At 37.3% G+C, this 23,880-nt stretch overlaps 1 protein-coding gene across 1 annotated transcript; it reads right to left on the bottom strand.

Moving 5' to 3' along the window:
* Positions 1–4,832: 4,832 nt before the first annotated feature.
* On the bottom strand, positions 4,833–23,372 carry LOC128735761 (allatotropins-like). The gene is made up of 3 exons (XM_053830249.1): positions 23,229–23,372; positions 5,894–6,252; positions 4,833–5,656 (listed from the first exon to the last, which is right to left on the bottom strand). Exons 1-3 carry the CDS (start codon positions 23,370–23,372, stop codon positions 5,509–5,511), a joined length of 651 nt encoding a protein of 216 aa, XP_053686224.1. The 3' UTR covers positions 4,833–5,508.
* Between the last annotated feature and the right edge of the window lie 508 nt (positions 23,373–23,880).

Below are 23,880 nucleotides of genomic sequence, written 5' to 3'. Positions count from 1 at the left end.
CTTGTGTTTCAAGAAATTTTTGTTCAATGATACAATTCCCTATGATACTTCGTTGATTGTTTCGATTGCGATAGTTATTTCAACACTGACACCCAATCTTCAAAGTGTCTTTCGCTTTTATACGAAGTTCTAGAAAATCATGTACCGTTACAGAGATCAAAAAGCATTCCCGCCATCAGCGCCAAAAACAACAGAAGTACTCATTGCAATGAGTAATGGTGATTTCCAGGTTGTCGATTTCTTTCATGGTGAAAGAATTTACGTCGATTGAATCATGGAAGCTTGCTTCCTGTGCTTACAATCCAGAGCTTCCGATAGTTGATGGAGAACAATGCGTATCGTACCACTGATCTGCCGTTACATCGAAACATCATTAGACTAAACTAATTGACAATTGTGATAAAGCGAAATCAACACATACGATCTTGTTTCCTGCCCCTCAGGAATGCTACTAGGGTAGTTCAATAAAACTCCTTGACATCACGAGTTGGTTCGAAAGCATTATTGCTAATCAACATTCATTTTAAGAATTTAGTAATAATATACATATATTAGTTCATCGTGAAGCATTCTAGCTGCAAAAAACTTTGGTTTAACTTTAAACATGTTTTATTTTCAATATGTGGAAACAAACTTGAGGTAACTATCTTCTAAGGAGTTGTCTTGCCATTATTTTCATTTCTTCTTTCCAAACATGATGTTCATGTAGCAGTCTGTCACTATCATCACTATAATACCTGTAGACTGGATTATCTAAAATGAAAAACGAAAATTATTTCGTTAATGTATCGAGTGTATTACCTTGTGAATGATTAAATGAATCATTATTTAAATGTTTATGTGATCTAAGTACATGCCTAATATTTTTTCTATACAGGAAAGGTCGGTAATTAAAAGTCTGCACTAGTTCGCCAATAATGACATGCATATTTAGAAATTAAGTTTTATGCTAACCAAAGCAAACCATCCTGCAACGTAGGATGCACCATCAGAACAGATGTGTGCATATATAAAACATATTTGAATCGGTTACTGACAGTTAAACTGCTTCGATGCTTCTTACGAAACTAAACTAAAGCCAGCTTAGCAATAACTTTTTAGTTTGAAGACGTCTTCCGACATGTGTAAAATATTTCTTTCTCTTACAATCGTACGAGAACCTTGAAATATCCTAATGCTTTTAGCATCCTCATTGCGAAGCAGGATAAAACAGGGTAAGCCATCTTGTGTCCGATTATATCAAAATAGGTGTAACGAAATGCATACATAAACACAACTATCGTAATTCTATTAAGAAGTTAATATCAATGTTTTTCTTTAATATGGGAATTGGGCTTTCGGTAAGTAGCCTAGGGGTGCATTCAACCACTTGTAGAGGTTCTTACGAGGACGATTACGGGGCTGGTGCAACGATGTTAGACCAGCATCGTACCTCGAAGCTAACTGGGCGATGGAGCGGCAGCCAACAATTGATTCAAATGATTGAAAATATAAACGGAGTTAAGGCAGCTGGACTCTGACGGTGAAGGTCGTCTTTTTCTGAATTCAGTACTTGTTGCCACTATCGTTTTGTTTATGCTATGGCACCTTCCCAGGGGAACAGGATTGCTAATAGTAGATAATAATCTGTTATGAACAATTATGAAACGTAGAATCGCCTATCTATTTTTGCTGTTGAACTAAATCCGACAGTAATTCTATCACATAAAATGTTGTTTACGGTGAATTTTATTATCAGTGAATTTTATAGGCATATTATCGACACTCTACGACACTTAATTTAATAGCTAAAATAATTGACCATATTCATGCTCAAATGTTTAAGTTGGCATCACTCCATAAATACGTCCATTACTTTAGTAACGTACAACAACGACGGTCGTGGATTCGAAATTGCAATCAAAACGAAGCAAAGTTTTTCATATAAATTCAAGTGAACAGTTTGGGCAAAATCATTATAATATCTTACCAAATAACTGTGTGGGTGGAAAATTAAAGTTTTTTGTGTCTAAAGTTGAGTTTCGCGAGTGATGTGACGAATGGAACGGCCGAAAAAAAATAATAAAAAATCTACGGCGGAAAAGTGAAAATATAGTGATGAATATTAATTGGGCAGAAATCTTAGTATTTAGTGTAATTTATGCCCCAAAAAGTAATAGAACCTATAGAATGCAATGTTTAGTGCTTGGAGTTGCAAGATCTTATTACGGCTAGCAGGTTAGTTGATATAATTTTATTTTTGTGTGACAGTTTTCCTAGTCTGTGGGAGAATGTTGGTACACTGAAGAAAGGAAGGGAAGGGTGATATTCGGTGCCATACTGACTGCCATAAATGGACTCTGATGACCTTGTCGTTAACGGAACAGAAAACAAAAAACGAGACGAAAAAAGATGAGAACAGGAAATGAGAAAAACCAGAAGAAAAAAATCGAAAAACAAAACAAAAGAGTTAAAGCAAAAGGAAAATCAGGATTGAAAAGGGCTCAAAACGGGGCGAGAAAAAAAGAAAAGAGAAAACAGTGGGCAAATAAAGGGAAAAAAGAGAAATAAAAGCAGGGTAAACGAGATAAGAAAGGGAAAACAAGAAAAAAGAAGAAAAACCAAAATGAAAAAGAAAAATAGCCAGAGATAAAAAAGAAAATCGACTGGAAAAACGAGGAAAATGGGAAAAAGGTCATACGGGATATTATAGAAGATATACAGGACCAAATGGGAATGAAATGGTAAAATGGGACAGGAAAAAAAGTAAAGAAAACCAGTAAAAGGGACAAAAGAAAAAGACAAACGGAAGAGAAAGAGACGAAAAACTGGAAGATAAAAAAGGAAACTGAAGAGCAGACGGGAAAAAGCAAGTCATGAACAGAATAAACATAAACAGCATCTAGAGAGAAAAAACGGAACAGGCGAAGACGAAAAGCGGGATGAAAAAAATATGGAGATAACTTGAGTAAGAAAATGACGAAAACTGGAAACAAACAAGGAAAAAGGCAGAAAACGGGAAAGAAAATTGTAAAATAAATGAGTTAAAACAAGAGAAAATACAAGTATAGAAAATAGGAAAAAATGGAACAGTAAACTATGGAAAGGAACGGTGAAATAAAACACGGGACAAAAAAAGAAAACCAAGGGAAAGGAGGAAAAAAGAACAGAAAAAGAAGAAAGGTGAGAACAAACGATGCAAATAATAATAAACACGGAACTAAAAGAAAACAACGGAACTGACATTAATAGTCTAGTTTTTCTACTTTTCCTTCTATTTCGTACCGTAAAAAAACAGTAAAGAGCCTAATTTCAAGCCTAATTTCAAATGTAATACCAGGTCTAAATCCAATTTATTTCTTCTTTTATTTAAGTCTTCTTCTTTGGTTCATCTGACAACAAGGTATACATGTTTTAAATAATAAAAGCTACTAACTAACAAATTAAAATGATCTGCGATTACGTAAACGACACTTGAACGTTTTACAGCTAATATTAAAATGAAACAAGTAGAGCACAGAGTTAAAAACTGCACACATAGCGATAACAGGTTCATTGTGACCATATAATGTCCGATGAAATGGAATTCTGAGGAAGTCAGTAGAGTGAAGAACTCTCGAGAGCGCGTTCATATTGATCTTTGCTATAATCCAAGCGGCATCAATTATTCCACATAATATCTTTCCAACAAATACAGCGCGCATATCATTCGTTCTCTTATCCAATGTGTCCATGTCCAGCAGCTTACACCTGTTTTCGTATGGAGGAAGTTCGCCTGGATCCGTCCAGGGCAGATCCCAAAGCGCGTATCTGATAAATCTTTTTTGTACAGATTCGATCCGTGTAGTCCAAAAGCCAGTGTGAGGGCACCAAACACCAAATTTAAATCCAATTTACGTTCAATTTCAATTCAAATTTTAATTTCAATTTCCAGTTCAATTTGAAATTATGCTTCAAGCTCAAATTAGTTTAGTCCATATTTAAGGCTAATTTAATACCTTATGACATGTCCGATTTCAAGTCCAATTTTAACTAAAATTTCTAGCCCAGTTCTAAATCTAATTTCAAGTCCAGTTTCAACTTTGATTTTAAATCCAGTTGCACCCGAAAGTCTGAAGTTTTCGAACTAATCAACCGGTATTTTTGTGATTAGTCATAATAGATTCAGCATGCTCGATTTTAAAGACCAAAACATTCTTCTAAAAGATCGGATACCCCACCTTTGTTGTGTCTAAACAGTCTACTCTAAACGTTTTATATGTAAAACAACTCAATATTTAAGGTTTTTGTTTTTAAACAGTATAAAGTTTTCTCAACAGTATGACGTGGTCCCATTGAAACTTACCACAGAATAATAAATAAATACATATGTATAACTATGTATGCATAACTATGTGTACGACGGTACCATTATAAGTCGAGTGAAACTAAAATCAGAAATCAATTTTAATACATGCATTTTATACGTTATAGCTTCATATAAAACTCCTTACCTATATTTTCCAGAATGTTGAAATCCACTCAAATTTTGATATGTACTTGTACGTAATCCATGGATACAAACAGATAGATGTAAATGGAACAGTTACAGAAGCGAAAACTTTCGCTTATATGTAGACTGAAGCTTCACACAATGAATAAAAATTACCCACTCATTTGTAAATTATATGAATATCGATGCAGCTACCATTCATAGCACGATGCAGCTTAAGCATTTCTTCTGAGTCCTTAGATGCATGATACCCTTCACGGTGCGTGATATGTTACTATTTTCAATCTACCATCACCAGGAAAGTTTCCAACATTAAACTCGCCCATATCATTAATTTTAAAGTTTTATTTTCAATTGCGTTTTTATATGTATTCCTTGCATAATATAACTTTGCTTTGTTATTCAGTTATGTATATATTACAGTATTTTGATTTGATATCTCTGATTTTGTTTAAGGTAGCGTTCTCTCCATTTGCTAGCATTCCATTAAAGTAGCATTCATCATACAATATTACAATTATTTCCTAAACTTGTACTAAAATTTTGCTTTCCGAACCGAACACGATTAAGTTTCACGAGTTTTTTTAACAAAAATTACAGGTAACCGAAATCTTTGAAATAGCTCGGTATCCAGCCGTGACCGGCTATTTCCAAGATATCTCCTACCTAGAACTTTTTCACCAAAGATATCTATAATGCTTGCATCGTGACTTTAGAGCTCAACTTTGAAACAGGATCTACATATAGAGTATTCTAAATCACAACAGAAATCTTTTCTAGCGATAAGCACTAAAGCATTTCCTTACATTTTCTAGATCAACAATTCAAAAAAATCGTCACTGCAGAAGAGCAATTATTCATACTTATATTACAGTTACACTATTTTGGACAATCAGCCACCTTAACATATACTGTCCAGATTTAAATTCAGTAATTTTTGGATAAAAGTGCCCCGCTGGCTTTGTCGTCCTGTGCACGCACGGTGGGATTGAAAGAGCAACAACAGTCAAAGTGACAACGATGCATAGTAAACAAGATTAAAACATATCATTGCCATTGCTCGAACTGATCAGTTCATTCGTAGTTAGCAAACCGTCCTTGTTGGAATCGACAAAGTGCTGCAGGATTGTACGGGCCAGCGCCGGATTCGTGGACATCTCATTAGCAAACCATTCCAGTGGGAAACTGTGAAAAAGAGAATGGATCCAACATAAAAATTATATTAATTATTGAACGTATTGACAGCATTTCCGGGATGAATCTCAACCGAAATGAATCCGTTAACTAATAATTCGATATTAGCTAGAAAAAAATACTTAAAAACCTGCATGCCGCAAGCAAATAACTATCTATCAAAAAACTAAACGAGTAATAAAGTCGAAAGCAAAATCTTTCATTTCAGATATATCTTCTGTTACTAACCTTTCCTGTTCTCCGGTTATCTGCTGCCCCGAGTCTGGATTGTTCTCGCCCAGCAGCTGCTCGAAAAGTTTAGCCGTCTCTCGCTTATCATATATCCAGGGCGTCTCATCGGTGGCTCCGCTACTTACACTGCTTCCCCCAACGTTGGCCCCAATTGGAACGCGCCTTTTACCGAACCCTCTGGCGGTCATCATTTCCGAGTTCCGAAACGGTGCCCTAATCGAACGAGGTATCTTGGATGCTCTGACCGCTAAACTGGCCAATTGACGTGCTGGTCCAGCATTCGAAGTATGACAGCATAGTAGCACACAGGACAGCACCACCACAAACAACAGTTTGCATGCCGACATTTTCATAACCTGCAAATACACATCAAAGAAAGAAGGAAATAAGAAAATAACCGAATACACTTAACATCGTTGCATTTAAAAACACTGAACATAATTTGTTTTTCTTTATTTGTATTCAACAGTAAATCAATTGTCACTAATATTACACACATGATCAGAATCTTCGGAAGAAACAAACCAGCAATCCGCTTAACCTCAAGCGTAAAGGATGCAAGATGCTAATCCCTCCTTAATATTAAATAAACTGCCAACCTAGAACGTTCACTTTCAAAATGCATACGTAGCATCTAACCAGCTGCGAACAGGTGGATTCCAATTACGTACCTACCACTATTGAATTGATATCGCCATTTCCGGCGTCAGATTTCGAACGACATCCTGATGTTGATGCAAAAGCTCAGTATCACAAACTATTGATGCACGCTCCACATTATATGTCCGGTGACAAATATAGTGACATGTAACACGCATTCTATGGAAAAAGGCGAGTACCGTGTAGTGAAAACATGGACCAAAAGGAATATAATTGAGTCGATATCTCCTTGAGACGAAAAAGAGTTTTGGGCTTGGAATAAATATCTAGTTTGACCTAAATATCTTCACATTTTTGTTGCTTTGTGAACAACTTTGTGCTTTGTAAAGAACAAGCAACCAGCAGTTTTTTGTCATATTCATTCGTTTTTGAGCGTGATTGAATAATGTTAAATTATCACTGCTAATAATCCATTTGTATAATATTAGTTCAATCGGATGTCAAAGATTAAAATGATTTGATGTCCAATTGAAACTAGAATAAATATTTGAAAATAGGGTTTTAATAAAATTGGAAAGTTCACTCGTTGGTACCTGTGTAAAAGCTAAGCTCGTCGTCGTCGTCAGTAGCATAGAGTCCAGGGTAGCTCGTGCTGTTTCAAACAGTCGTCCCAATTCCACTTCGTTTTGGGCCACTCGTCGCCAATTTCCTAGGCGTCTTAGATATCGCAAATCGCTTTCGATTTGGTCGAGCCATGCTGCGCTCCCCTGTTCCTGGTGCCGTAGGGGTTGTTGAAGAGGACAGTTTTCGTCGCAATGTCGTCCGGCGTCTTTACGACGTGTCCAGCCGTCCATAGCCTACCGACATTCACCAGATTTACGATGGGAATCTCTACAAGAAATAGGCACTGCATAGCTCATGATTCATACGCCTTCGCCACTCTCCACTTTCCGTTTGTACCCCGCCAAATAGTTAGGAAGTTAACCTAGGGGTGCCTATAAACGACAACAGCATGCTGGCTTCCGGTTTCGAAGAGATCCGGCGAGAAAGCGGTCAGCTGAAGAATAATAGTTAGAGCCACCGGAAAGGATCGACTACCGTTAGAACTCTATAAAAATGACAAAGAATCATTAGCAACGGCACTTCACTGGATAAATTCAAGGATTTGGAAACAGGAGAAACTACCGGAGAAATGGATGGAAGGTGTGGTTTGTCCCCTCTATAAAAAGGGTGATCGGCTCAATTGCCGTAATTCCGCGACATTACGCTGACCAACGCTACCTACAAGGTGCCCTGCCAGATTTTACTAGGTCGTCTATTCGCAATAGCAAGATAATTTCTTATAATAATACCAATTATTAGTAGGGTAATATCAGACAGGCTTTACGGAGGCCCGTGCTAGTATGAATCAAATTTTTACTCTCAGACAAATCCTCCAGAAATCCCGGGAATACAATAGCTACGGTCAGAGTTTTAACCGATCCTTTTTTCTACCGCAACCATGCCACCGCGCAATCAAACTCACAATGCCCGTTTCGAGGTGGAATACGAACTCCATGCATAACACAACCAGCGGTTCACTCAGTCATACCTCTGATTGTACGCAGAACGAATGTGTTCTGATTTTTGTTTTACAGTCCTTTACCGTTTGGAGCAGCGAATGACTGCAAAACAGTCAATTGACTGGCAGTCACCACACTAACGAAAGGCAACCGCTGCATGGTATGGTAGAAGTCGGTCGGACGCCGTCCAACACAAACGAATATTTTGCTTGCGTCCACAAATTTTTACTGTGGATAGCCGATTTAAAGACAAAAAGAGAAACAACAAAATACGCACTTTATGCTTCCAGTCCGTTTGCTATTTACGCTCTTCAGTATGAACGCAAAGCTGGAGAACGACTGTTGGCTTCTTTTGAGAGGACACATGTATTGCAGGCGGCAGCAGCACAAGCGGAAGATTGACAGGATTCGAAAACAGTCAAGTGATCACTTTCGAAGCGCAAGTTGAATGCAGATAAACTTAGGCGCAGATAAACTGACGCAACTGATCAAAGCTACCATGGAGCGAGTGATGTGCTACGTGCATGTTTCAGGGACACTATCGAGCCCCTTCGAATCGTGCAGAGGGTTTTGGCAAGGGAATGAACTGGGAATGGGCTATAAATCAATGCAGCGAATGCCAAATATATAGTTCATATATTTCACGTGTTCATATATTTGAGATCTGTGGTCATTGCCGCTAATAATAATACGAATAAGGAAATTCAACGACGCATTCGAGCTCTACGAACTTAAGACTGCAACTTTGTTTGCAGAAGACATTCGGTTACCTGCTGTATTTGAACGAAAAATGTTGCAGAGTATCTTTGACGGAGTAGAAATGGAAAGCGGAGAGTAGCGTACGCATATGAACCATGAGCTGCAGATACTTGGAGAGATTCTTGTCATACACCTGGAGAGAGCTGGGTGACTACGGTGGACCGGCTACGTCGCAAGAATGTCGAACGGCTGAATCTCGATGACGTATATTTGGGATGCACCTCTTACCGACACCGACACTGGTCACCACGAATGACAACACAAGTAAGGAAATACAGCGGCGCATTTAAGCAGGAGCCTTTTTTGCACTTCACAACATTCTGCATACGCTGTCATACGACACTGCAAACGTAACAAAACTATGCAAAGTCTAGGGGCTCGAAACTTGACCTTCTGTTTTTGTTCAACAGACTTAGCAGCCAACTGTTTGAAGTACCGGACTAACAGCCTCTTCCTACTGAGAATCGAACATTCGACGACTGGCTTGCTAAACCAGCGTCGTACATCGAGGACATCTGGAAGGCTTGAAAATGTAACAAAAACTCTTATTAGACTTAGGAGGACATACGTGTCCTTACCATATTCATGCGGAAGATACTACGACCATATTTGGAGCAGTACAAAATGAAATCGGTGAGTGACAGAGGTGGCTACATACATTGCTACACAGCTCGTGCAAAAAAATCTATCGTACACCTGGCAAAAATCACGCACTTGCAGTGGGCCAAGCACATCGCAACTATAGCCGGCACCAATAACAGGAACAACGAATGGCAAAGCAAATGTTCTCATAAATGGATGGCTTTTCTCAATTCATCTCCAAAATATGCATCTGATACCACAGTGACAGACCACACAGATTACTGCATCGTTAGGACAAGAAAGAACTTCGACAAGCACAATTGGGTACAAAACAACAGAATCACGATCTACGGTCGTGATCGTGAACAGAATTTCTACGAGAAGCTTCACCAATCGCGCCGAAGTAATGTACCGCAAGCCAAATGTAGAGATGTGCTAGAAAATCTGGCCACGAGCGAAGCAAGGATTTCGACCAAAAGAAGTCATTGTTCTATGAACTCCTAAATGGCGATGCCACAAGCATTACGCTAATGCTAATGAATTTGGCTCAGATGAGCCAGTAGCTGGGTATCGACCTCCTTGAGATCCAGCAAAAGTTTGCCAGGCCGGCGAACATCAACTTGGAGCGAACTTCAAGGTGAGCTTTGAGCACTGGGCACTGAGTTTAGGTTTAAGGTTATTTCCAAAATCTAACCCAAAGATAAACTACTGGAAGGGCGGGCGGAGGGAGGCGTGATTCCTGGAAAATTACGACTCCCTTTGAGTCACGCAGATTATTAAGACAAAATGATAGACTTTCGTACTTCCTGATCAACCGCTCTTGATGTGATGAGCAGAGCGACACGAGTGGTACGGTTCGCCCAACATTTTATTCGTTTTGTTTTGAGCTCAATTCGTTCGTACCCAATTTTTCATGATTTTTGCCTTTCTACTATATAAATATATAGTATAAAGGTATAGAAATCACTTGGAAAACCGGAAATGGAAAGAAGGTCCTGCGGGCCGAATGTTATATACCATTAGACTCAGTTTCGAAAACTGAGCATTTTCTGTGTGTGTGTGTATGTTTGTGTGTGTGTGTGTGTGTGTGTGTGTGTGTGTGTGTGTGTGTGTGTGTGTGTGTGTGTGTGTGTGTGTGTGTGTGTGTGTGTGTGTGTGTGTGTGTGTGTGTGTGTGTGTGTGTGTGTGTATGTGTGTGTGTGTGTATGTGACGCTTTTAATCTCACTCACTTTTCTCGGAGATGGCTGGACCGATTTTAATGTTCTTAGTGTCAAATGAAAGGTCTAGGTGTCCCATTGGTCGCTATTGAATTTCATACTGATCGGACTTTTAGTTCAAAAGTTATGTATAAAAATACGAAAAATATGGGACTTCATTATCTCATAGGTCTCTTAACCGATTTGAACAAAATTGATTGCATATGAAAGAGGAGCCTTGCAAACCCTTAACTTCCAAATTTCATGACGATTGGACTTGTAGTTTGAGAGTTACATAAAGAAATGTGAAAAAATGGTATTTAAAACATATTTATGTAACATATAAGCATTAATTTAATGAAAAACATCACACATTTTATGATTATTTGAAAATTACTGCTGAGATCTATCAAACGAAACCGAGTTATTTAAAATCGGACGCTTCATTCAAAAGTTATTCAAACTTTAACACTTAAGCGCCGTATATTAAACCGTTAAAACGTGTGAAATCAAAACATATCAATCAAATGTTGATTGTATTCAATGTATGAGATGTGTGTGATGTATGTGTGTATGTATGTATGTATGTATGTATGTATGTATGTATGTTTGTATGTATGTGATGACAATTTGCAATTTTAAAATTTGCAATGAAATTCAAGAAAAGTGAGAAACATGTCAATTGTCTGAAGTTTTTGAAGCCTCTTAGTGGAATACGAACTCTGAAATCAAAGAAAAGAAAAAACTTTTACCGACTAAATTCCGCTATTTAATACGTAGGTGAACTACGTATCTGTTGCAAATAAATATTAAATAGTGGGATTCAATCGAAAAGTTTTTCTTTTCTTTGATTTCAGATTTCAATTGTCATTTTTTTCACTTGCTGTCACACTTGCACTCACAATTGTACAAGAAAAGCAAAAAGCGAAGAAAAGCAGTTTATGAAGCAGTGGTGTATAGAATCAAAAATACTAGTGAGTTGATTTTTCCAAAGAAATTCGTACAAATTCCAAACAAATTCTGCGCATCAATAGATGCTCTTTTCAATCGATAGATACTAGAGCTTAGAAATGTTATATGAAAAATAGGAAGTAAACGTTGCACGGTAGAAATTTTGTAAGATTTGTTTTCGTTAGTGATATTTTAAAGGACAGATGTCTTATGTCATGTATCATGTTTTAATAAATAAATCAAAAAAAGACCAGCACTGAGAATCATATCGATCGTATTTCCCATTCTCAAGCATGTTTATGGCGCAGCTTTGGCACTACTTTTCGACCTCATCTTGTTTTCCTAACCCTCTAACATTGTAAAAACGATGCGATCAAGCTAATGACTATCTTTTCATGAAAGTACATTCAAAAGAAGCTTAAGTTTTGATTTTCAAAATAATTATCTGAAGGAGTGCCAGCTACGAAAAAGTTCAATTTCTCGTTTTCATATCTAATGCTCTATTCAGTTATTTTTTCTAATTCAGATATAATGCAAAATTGAAGCCAAGCAAACCAATAGTAAAATTTTGAGATCTATCATTTTGTTGTAGATATCCTTTTTCTTCAAAAGCGAAATATAATAATAATTTTTCGGAACTCTTGTTTTTCAAAGATGCTAACTTTTGAATGCATGGTATTAATATTGAAATATCAAAAAATTTGCTATGAACAAATACTTCATATTGTCAATTCAAAACAAGTTTCGTAAGTGGCTCTGAAGCCCGAAAGTTAAGGCCGTCTGTAGACCCGTTAGAGGGTTAATTTCTAATTTTCTATACATATTCATTCAAGTCTGTCAAAATTATCTTTTGTGTTTACACTATTTTTCTATAAATATTATAAAACTAAATAAGGTGTTCATCAAGTAACATAAATGACGCTTACATGTATTTACGCACCCAAGGAAAGAAAATATAATTATTCTACACAATACGTTGTGAATTTTACTGGCAAATAAGGATTTTGAGGAATACGGAACGGATATTTTAAAAATATAGTCTAATATAACATCTATACATCTACAATTAAGTTCCTGAGAAATTATATAATGATTATTGTGGCAGTAGAAAGGCTAGGTCACGCCGCTAGGTGGATTAATTCGGGTTTTTCTTGTAAGCACGATTATATGAATGTGCAATGTGAAATGAGAGAAACAACAGTGTGGGATTTGAATTTGTAGATAACGTGAAATGAACAGCGTGTTAACCAATTTTTCGTTTAGATCTTCATTATCTTTCATTACTATCAGTAATGGCTGCATAAATTTGTTTCAACTACAAAAAGAAACAACTTCATCATAATAAGTGAACCTAACTTGTCCGCGCTGTATCGCATAGGATAACGTGTGCAGAGTATGCAGCGATGATTTTTTTTACTTTTCGCATCATACTGGGAAGTAGCTTGCAGTACGTAGTACCCAGCAATGTATGATAAGAAACAATCTGGTAACAAAGACTGCGATTGATGGACCAATACATATTTATTGGTACTTTAGCTTAAATGTGACAGATATTTCGCAATAGTGAGTCGTTAGCCGATACCTAATCGAAGTACGTGTCAAAAGGATAATGGTGAATAGATGTTTCCTGTTGCTTCGTTTGCTAGTAAAGCGGTTTTTTAATTTTAATTTTAGCCCAACCTGGCGGTAGAATCTGTTTTTGAAGCGTGGTTTTTAAACTACCTAATTTCTCGTTTGCAACGTATTATTCAACTCTGACATGTTGTTCATGATAGCTAAACCGAAAACAAACTACGCCTTTCCTGTGTTAGCGCAAGGAATACCTCAAAGTTTCGCCACTTCCGCCCAGAGACTATGAAAAGTGTGACAATGTCGTCGGCAAAATTTCCTGAGCTGTTATACGGTATATATTAGAACGATTCACAATCTGATTGATAGTGCCCTTTATTCTTATTACTACTATTCTAAATAAGTCTTTGAATTTCTGATCATATATTTTTTTAATAACCCTTTTATATATTTTAAATACAGTTTTTAAAGTTATTTCTCATACTACTATAAAAATTATAAATTGAAACAAACTGCACTGTACAGTGCACTTTTACTGCAGGAGTGAATGAATCACGCTAATAAATATCTCGAAATAGCCAGGTAAAACCAAACAGCCTCACTGGATGTGGCCGCACTTGAAGCAGCAACCAAACCGGCGGTAATATTTGTTGCTATCACATGGAATTACCACTTAAACTCTATGCAGCAGCATAATTACGGCATACAAAATGAGACAAACTTTCTAATAAAATAATTAACTTTTCCCGTTGGTCGTCGCTCAGTTAAGGGCGTCACGGAAAATTCTGAACCGTAATTTCAAGAGCTTTTTAGTTAATGTCCTACACGTAATTTAGAGATCTATATTTAGAGAAAAACTGTCTTGTATGATCTTACTGTTACCATGAAATCCTACTATGTATAAAGGCCGCTAATGGTTTTAATCATAATAAATTTACATACTAATCCACACATACACACATAAAAATCGCTAAGTAAAGTATCCAGCTTTTTACGAGCCATAATGGCGGACGTGTTCGTAATATTTTAACAGCATTTTTGACATTTCCCTAATACATCGCACGTTTTCTTTCGTACATTCCTTTAGTTTTACCGTGAACGCGCGGAAACAAGACGTGCGATGTATTAGTGACATGTCAAAGATGCCGTTCAAATATTACGAACACGTCCGCCATTATGGCTCGTAAAAAGCTGGATTTAGTAACGTGTAATAATGTAAATGGAACCATTGAGTTTCACGAAGTGGTCAGATAGTTTCTTCGTTCGTCAAATTATGCTATGAGTAATATTTAAATTATCGAGTATTTCATTGTTTCAGAAATATTACCCGAATACCTTATCCAGCTTTTTACGAGCCATAATGGCGGGTCGCATAATCTGTGTTCGTAATATTTGAACAGCATTTTTGACATTTCCAAAATACATCGCACGTTCATGATAAAACTAAAGGAACGTGCGGAAAGAAACCGTGCGATGTGCTTTGGGACGATCCAACCACTGGTTGAAAGCCCCATTAAAAAAAGTTAAATAAATAAATAAACGTGCGATGTATTTAGGAAATGTCAAAAATGCTGCCCAAATATTACAAACGCCGTCCGCCATTATGGCTCGTAAAAAGCTGAATAGTAAATACAACAGTTTCAGCTGTAGATCTCAGCACGCGCTGTGAAATTTAAATACATATTACATTTTTATACCAATTGCTTAGAGCTCAGGAAAATTTACGGGACTAGTTGTAAGATCCTCGTTGCCGTCGTCAGTAGCATAGACATAGACCTCGTACTGTTTCAACTAGTCGGCTGCATGCAACTCAATCTTGGGTTACTCGTAGTCTATTTCCCAGGCATTTCAGAAGGCGTAAATCGCAAGACCAAGTTGAGCCATCTCGCACGTAGGGTCCCTCTGTTCTGGGTGGGATTGTTAAATAGAACCGTTTTCCTTATGACTGTCCGGTCCACCGTAGTTAACCGTATGCTTCACCAAATGTCCGATGGTAATCTTCCCAAGTTGTATCTGCTGCTCGTGATTCATATCCAGCTTTTACGAGCCATAATGGCGGACATGTTCGTAATATTTGAATAGCATTTTTGACATTTCCCTAATACATCGCACGTTTTCTTTCCGTACGTTCCTTTAGTTTTACCGTGGATGTGCGGAAAAAAAACGTGCGACGTTTTAGGGAAATGTCAAAAATGCTGTTCAAATATTTCGAACACGTCCGCCATTATGGCTCGTAAAAAGCTGGATACACGCAAATCTCGTTTTACGTCGTTTATTATGAGACGTAAGAACAATCGGTCATAAAAAGGGTAGACGTTAATTCAAATTTCAAACGTAAAACGAGACGACATTAATTCAAATTCCGTACATAAAAATATTGACGCAAAAAGAAATCACTTAAAAGAAATGGACGTAAACCGAGATTCTAGTGTACCTTCGCCGTTCTCCGCTTCCAGCTTTTGCTCCGTCAAATATCGTGCACAAATACGGGCATGTCCTCCGCGAGTATCGTCAAATCCATAAAAACTACCGGTCTAATAAGGGCTATGTACTTTGTCAGCATCGTACGGTGGCTATCGTTTGCTAGCGGATGGAAGCGTTTTGCGAAGGGCAAAGTAGACTCGATTTTCTGCTTAAATGAGCCGCAAGATCTCCTTATTTGTGTTAACCGCGGCCACCAGCGATCCTAACGATTACCGTCCTCGAAAAGTGCACGTTCGTCTCTTTGAGCTTCTACCAATCATATATTTGGACTGCGACGCATTTACTTTTTGCCCAATCCTACAAGCCTCCGCTTTCAGTCTAGCGCAGATGGCCTCCGCCGTTATGAAGTTTCGGCCTACAATATTAAAGTCATCTGCGTAGTCAAGAAGTTTGCTACCTTCACTGAAAATTGAGTCTCTCGTTTCGCTTTTGCTCGCCGAATCATCTTCTCAAGGGCGATGTCGAAAAACATGCAGGATAAGGTGCCAACTTGCCTCGACTTTTGCCGCGCCTGGAAGGGACTCAATCCTATTAACTCTAATAGTCTATCCCAGCCAAAATTTGAATACACAAAGTACCACGATGTCAACTGGGAGGCGCAATTTCAACTTTACTTTCTTTTAAAGTAATTTGATTTTTTTAGTCAAATGAAGAACCCGGAGTATAAACCAAAATAGCTTATGATGATTGAAAATAATTCCCCATTTCTTGAATAAACTCCTTAAGCTATGTCAATTTTTTTTGTAAAACCCCCCCTAAGAAAAATAAAATTTCTGGCTACGCCCCTGTCGTTGTACCATTATTGAGCACGTCCTTTCTGTAACGGCGGCTGGTTACATCTGGCCATTACGTTGCTGGACTATCACAAGATCTAATTAAAGGTCAAATCCGCACTCACTGCCAGCCACGTAGCCAGAAGGGGGGGCCCGGGGGCCCGATTTTGATTTTAACTGCTTTATATGCATATTTTTTCGTTTAGAACTACAATACATTAAATGTATTGTAATGTATTATATTTATAAGCAGTAAGATATGCATATAATGTATTTCGAGCCAAGATAGGGCTCCTGGCCCCCACCTCTGGCTACGTGGCTGCTCACTGCTTCAGTTGGCGCTCAAGGGATCCATTTCAACGCTTGCACAGTGGAGATTTTTCTGCAAAAAGGTCCTTTTTCTCGAATCTTCAAATACCGTTGGACTGCATTTAATCTTTCAATGTGAAAAGTAACATAATTTTATAAGAATTTCAATGGTGTGGTACTTATTTAATTCTTAAAAAGCATTTTAGCCTACTCTTCTAGGAGTTCTAAGACTTCGATTCCGGAGCCCGCTGGAATAAAACCGGTTATTTCTCACTCACAAGAAATTCAATTGGGGCAAAATTGATGATTTTACCCTAGTTTTTTCAGTTAATTTCATTTCACGAGTCGTCATTGATTTTGTACATTTCAAAAGCAGTTTTTTGTTTGAGATAAAAATTCTGTTCATGAAAATATATTCGCTGTGTTCAGATTGGCAAGAAAAATAAATTTTTTAATACAAAACCCTGTTTTGTGCCTAAAAACTGCTTGCGAAATTGGGCTTTCTGACGAAAAGTTAATGCTCATTTCCCGTTAACGATTTGGCCACGATTTTTATTTGGCCGAAACTATAACAAACACCAAACTACTGGATTGTATATAAAAATATCTTGTAGTGAAAAAGGATTCAATCTATTCTACCGGAATCCAGAGATATTCACTTTTACATTAATAAAATTAGAACAATTTTCTATTGCTATTATATTATATACTAAAAACATATTATATCTTATACTAAGAAGTTACAATTGAAAAATGAAACATACAAACAAACTTTTTGACAGAAAACGTATTATTGAACATCGTGCGGTTTAATCGGTATCTCTTCTAGTATTAGCAGGGAGCTTTACACTTAGGCACTAATCAAGCCGGAAAATACCGTCATAAATTAGAATCGACTGCATCATTTCCTTTCCAAAGAAGTACAGTATTAATTGAGATATTTCAAACCAGCTAAGAGTTGAATGGGATGCAGGATTGCTATCTCCTACTATACATCGTCATAATGCACTGAATGTACTTGTGTTTGCTCTTAATCGAAGCAAGACTGAAACATAATTTCAAAATTATATTGACAATGATAGCAAATAACGTAAAATACAATGCGTTTGTTAAAAAAACACAATCGAGAGTCCGTTAATGAAAAATTTAAATAAGTTTAAAAAGATACAAACATCACAACTGACAATCATTCTGACGATCATTCGTTCAGTTTTTGACGCTGGTTCACATTCTTTGGAAAAAGCTCATTCTGGACGGAAATTGTTCATAGTCTTTTTTCGATAAGGAAAGAAAGCTAATGCGAGTATTCGATAAGATAAGAGCAACATCGAATTTATCAGAGGTTGTCTTTGAACCAATCGAACATTATCACCCATTTGTGCAATATATGCATGACGTCATGGTTTTTGACTGGGTATAACCAGGTTCGACGTCTTCCAGCAACATCCTTGGTTCATAAGGAGTATCTAGCTTTTCTCACTCTCGAAAGAATTGTTTTTTTTGGAAATCTGCTATAAAGTATCCTGACAGTTTATTTTCATATTTTTTTCCCAACCTTTGGTAGTAGCATACAACGTCCAAAAATCTATGATAATCCAATGATAATCAAAAAGTGGAGATAAGTTGGATACTACAATTTAGTAAGAGAACTTCTGCGATTTATATCCATAATCATTACTAAGAAAATGCCTTTTATTTGTTCTTCTTTATTTTGAGCTGTGTATACCGCAAAAGTTGAAGATTGCTACACAAAAGTTGTCAAATTCCAAACCTTTCACCTTCTGGTCCGTTTATCTAATCTAGAAACAAGTTCCCTAGATTGGTTAACAGCAATATTGACTGTTCAGTTTTCAGAGCATTGGCATGGCTATCAGTACAACTTGAACTGTTGTATAGATCAGTCACAAAAAAGATTAAAAAAGCTCCTTTGGCTACCAAGAGCTTGAAATTATTTCTTTTTAGAATGCCAAGACTGGTTGGAGAATGTTGAATAGTTATAATAAAGAAAAGAATTAGTCTTTAGTGTCTAAGTAGAACCTCAAACAAGAGAAATATGAGTGAATGAGAGATTTTTATACTTAATTCTAACTATGCGTTGTAGTTTTAGAAAACAGTTTTACTATGCTAAAATCTTCTGCCAGACGGTTGCATATTTTTTATTTGGTTTCATATTGCTTGAAATGTCAGAACGAAGCAAAAACTGTATTGGATGAGACTCAAAATTGTACCGTTGCCAGTGAACAAGTAAAACAGTAAAAAGGTCTCATTACCGATCAAATCGTAAAAGGACACAGGTCAAATGAAAGTTATAAAAATGTTTGCTGTGCTTAGAGCAGCAAGTAGAATGAAAATTTTGAACAAAGATTTTTTCTTTGAGGAAGTAAGACTGCATCTATTTCATGCGAACTTTCGCAGTAAACAGTTAAAAACACAATAATAAAGTTCGAAAGGAGGAGATTTTTCATCAATTAGATATTTTAGATGCACTGGGCACAGGGTGTCAGGCCGGAACAAGAACGGGCTTGACGATTTCGGTAAAAAATGAACACGCGTGGTTAGCATAGCTGGCTGTCAAAAACTGACTCTTTATTTTATACACGGTTAGTACAAAAATACATTTTTATGTGGATATAGCTAAACTTTGTTACACCCTTCCGTTTATATAATGCAAATAACAGTATTTAATAATGTAGAACAGAGAAAACAAATTGCAGTCTACAAAAGGATAAAATAAACCCCTTATAAATTCAGTATTTTAGGTGATTTGCTCTTCAGACCAGATCGAGTATTGTACAGTCCGCTTAAGGCGTCCACTTTCGCTGAAGTTGTCCTTAGCAGCTTGTGCTGATGTGGAGCGAACCAGGAACAAGGTTCGTCGGCTTCTTGTATTCATGGTGAACCGAGCATCAGCTGGGACTTTTACTGTCTCCAGCGGTGAATCTACGGGATCAGATTCAGATGTATGCAGGACTTACTTCGTTGAACAATCGGCTCTCTAGCTGTTGCAGGTTTTCATTCTTATTCTTCCGGAAGACCACGAACCGTTCGGGTTCTGCACACACACTCTGCTGTCAATGTATATTTCCTTAAAGTACTGCGATCCTCTATCCCCATCCATATCGCTTTTGCCTCTCTCTCAGTTATAGTTTTTCACTTATAAGATTGCCCATTTCCGGTTTCAACATGTTCTTCAGCATACTTGAAGCACTCCGCTTTAGCGAACTGTATGAATAACTTAAATAAATATTGTGGACCTCCATCACTATGAAGTGCTTCTGGATAACCAAAACATGCAAATTTCTCTTTAATAAAATAGATTACTTGTTCTCACATCGGTTCTTTGAGTTTAAAGGACTCAAACTCAAATTTAAAGTTTAAAGAACTCAACTCAAATGACTGAAGGAGTCCACGAAAAGCGCAAACTTCTTTTTGATCGGATAATTCTTCTTCAACCGTGTGATTCGTAGATTCAACTCAGAGTATCAGCAAAGGGGATGTCCTTGTTCGTTCAATAAACAACCAAAGATGCATCTGCATAGGGTTTCACATCGTAGAGGATCTGCTTCAGTATCGGAGGTGCATATACTAATGGTCTTTTGAATTTATTCTCCAACAGTTTATAAACCAAATGTTATCGTGGAATTTTCTGCAACCGAATTTAATCGTTCCGCTCCTTTCTCAATTTGTGGATAGTTCTACTCAGCAGCAAATAGCAATACAGCTCCATATGCTTTCGACAAACTATTAACTGAAAGGACTACTGGTTCTCGGGTTCTCCATCCTTGAAGTATTGAAGAACTGGTGCTACAAAAAGTCGTCTTTTGATCGATTCGTTCTTATCTAAGAGGATCCGTTTGTTTAGACAAGTGAGGTGTGAACTTCGCTAAGTAGGTGAACATCCCGGTGAACGTTTTCAGATCTTCATTGTTTATGCATGATTTAGCTTCAATTTTTTTGGGACAGACATTTATTCCTTCAGACGTAATCAAATACCTTAAAAAGCGGTCTTCATTTCGGTTAAAATACATTTATCGGAATTCATTTTTATACCATTTTCACGATTTCATTCAGTGTGCTGATGACTTTCTTCACAGTATTCTAAAGCGCTTCTTCATCCTTCGTACGGTTAAGCATGTCGTCCATGGAGATTCTTCGACTACTTCGACTAACAGTGAAAAGGGTGAAACTGTGAGTCAAATAATCAAAGTTCTTGAACCCGTTTGAGTCACAGTCGAGTAACTTTGCTGTAAAAATGTTTCATTGTATGAGCCAAACGTCGGGGTTCAATCTATTTTTGAGAAACTTGATATACAAAGCCATTAAATTATTGGACGCTCTCACATAATAAATCTAGGACACAAGATCAGGGATCTTTGCTCATTTTGAGCATTCTTGCCATTAAAGGATCTACTAGGAAATACTATAGAATATTTTTCAAATATTTCGAAGTATACCGCGGCTTTCATTATGCTGGAAGCTAAAATACCAGAATTTTTGAAAATAGTTAAAAGCAAACTTCAAACTATATAAATTTGAAGAAACGAAAAGAAAATTTCTGATGCGCTTCGAACCTTTCATCAGATTTCGATGAAAGCGGAGGTTTTTGCAATTGTTGGAAGCGTTAGCACAAAAATCCGTTCTAGCGAAGGAGATGCATGTTATAGGGGAAGACTGTTCAGAACGCACCGGAGGAGTAGAATGGCCCTTGCTATTAATTGTTTAAAAACGCGGAAACTATTTGGTAAAATTATGAATGCGTATTTTATTTTGGTGTAAAACAAGCTAATTCATAATTGTGTAGAATGGAAAGGCATCAAACATAGCCACATCCAATAAAATCAAGCGATTATCCGCGATCTCATTCCACATGTAAGAAATCACGGTTTTCTCTTAAGCTTTTACCACTAGTCGGTATGCAAATTTCATAATAAATACAGTCTATCTAATTAATATACTGTCATACTCGACGATTCATCACAAAAACGGCATTAACTAGGCATGTTTTTCACATATATTGCAAAAAACTTCAAAATACAAAACAGGGGTCGAATGCATCACAGCGGGATCGAACTAGTGATGTCCGGTAATCGCTCGATTAATCGAGTAATCCATATCGAATAATTTCTAATCGAATACTGCCGGCACGAGTAATTCTATAATCGAATAATTCGAAGGAGATAAAAAAAATGCGAATAATCCCCATTAATCGTTCATAATCGTCCGATTAATCGAATTTTTTAAGCGAATTATTCGAATATTTGTGGTCGAATACTGCTAGCACGATTACTTACCTAATCGATTAGTGCATACAACGCTAATCGATTAATCGGTAATCGAATAATTGACAATTTCGGACATCACTAGATCGAACAGTTATAAAATATTTTTAATTTGCAGTACATCTTTTGTTTCGAATTATTTATTAAAAATGTAGCAATATTAAGTATTGTATAGAACTTATAATTTGCCTTAAACCTAATTGTACATTGTTTAACTTACAATATTTCATCACACATCAGTTGGAGAAAAGTAGATGATTAAATTGTATTGCCAATTATGTTGAGATATGAACCCATTGTATCCCAGCAAACAAGCGTATGTAACAAACGCTATAACGAACCCTTCCGCCATTTCGGCAGCCTAGTTTTAGGAATTTATACAACACCTGATTGAATGTAAATTTTTTGGTTGCGTTTAACGCCTATATGGGCAAACTTGGTGCGTTTTGTCCACAGGCTTTGGCGTTCTGCCTCACATAATGATTTTGACTCTTGCCAAAAATCGTCAAAAATAACAAAAAATACTGGTTTTGTTAGGAAATTTCACCAGGAGTAAGTGTAAAAAAGATCCCAAAGTCTCTAGAAGTTGAAAAACGTGGAACAAACACGCCGTTGCTCTGCAAAATGATGTTTTGCTTAAGCGGTGCATTCTGCACCACTTTACCCTACTTGTTCACTGGCGTGCCGAGGTTAGGGCTGGGACCTTCGCTAAAAATTTAATATAGTATAAAATAATTCCTCCTAATCTACTGTCAAGTCAAATTTTAAGTTTAGTTGCAAATTGAATTTCAAGCCCTATAGTGGATCGAGGCAGGCGTATATTTTCCGCCTTCCCTGTACAATTTAATGTAAAAACAAATCTCGTAACCGGGCTAGGCCAAAATGTTTAACCTATTTGCCCGGCCAAAGCATGCTTTTGAAAGATCGATGCCCCACCTTCTGTTTAGGTCTGTGCGAATGTACCTGCTTAAATTCAACTTTGATTAGTAATAATACTGAATCTAAAGTTTGAAAAACAAAGGAATTTACCGGAAAACATAAACATTTCCATTGATTCCGAAAAATCTGACAATACCGGTATTTTTCCGGTATTACCGATATTTTGTTTACGAATACCGAAATACCGGTTTTCACCAAAAGCTCCCAATACCGACAGCCCTAATCTGACATCGATAATGTCTGAGAACTGCCGACAGTCGATCAAAACGTGGTCGATCTGTGATACTGTCTAATTTGATGACCTCCAGGTGTACTACGCACTACGTACGACCATGTTCTTGGAGATGGCAAAGGCGATAAGTCTAAGACCCATTTCATTAGCCAGCTGGTATACGCTGAACTCTCCAATCACTGGTTTGTGTTCCTCCTGCTGGCCGACTTGAGCATTGGAATCGCCGATGATGATCTTCATATCATGTTTTGGGCAGCGGTCATATTCACTATCGAACTGCGCGTAAAATTCTCAGTCTCAGGAGGAAGGCTCCCACGGATTCTAACTCCTGCTGGACGATTTGATTGAAAAGATACGACTCATAGACCGGCTTGTCCTGTGCATCGAAATATTGTGCTCGTAAAAATCAATTATCTCCGCACCAAGACAGGACAAGAATATGGCGACTCGTCTTTTTCCGGAAAGTGCTTCACGCTACTGGCGCACCAATCAAATGCAGTTTTCCATAATGTAAAATTAGATTTTTCGTTGCCTACTAACTGGAATGGCTTTGGTATCTGACCAAAAACCTTCGAAATTTTACCATTCTCTGGTGTAACTGACATTTTTAGCTGAGATCGGTCATTTCTGACACCATCTCAGACCGGAACAAGAACGGGTTTTACGAATATCGCTATGAAACGACTACGTGGCCTGCACCAACACGTGTTCTGTATTGTGTATTGTGAAAAGTTAGCTGTCACAAAGA

Source organism: Sabethes cyaneus, chromosome 2 (genome assembly GCF_943734655.1).
Source record: "Sabethes cyaneus chromosome 2, idSabCyanKW18_F2, whole genome shotgun sequence".
Taxonomy (NCBI): domain Eukaryota; kingdom Metazoa; phylum Arthropoda; class Insecta; order Diptera; family Culicidae; genus Sabethes; species Sabethes cyaneus.
This window is presented reverse-complemented; position numbering and strand designations above follow the sequence as displayed.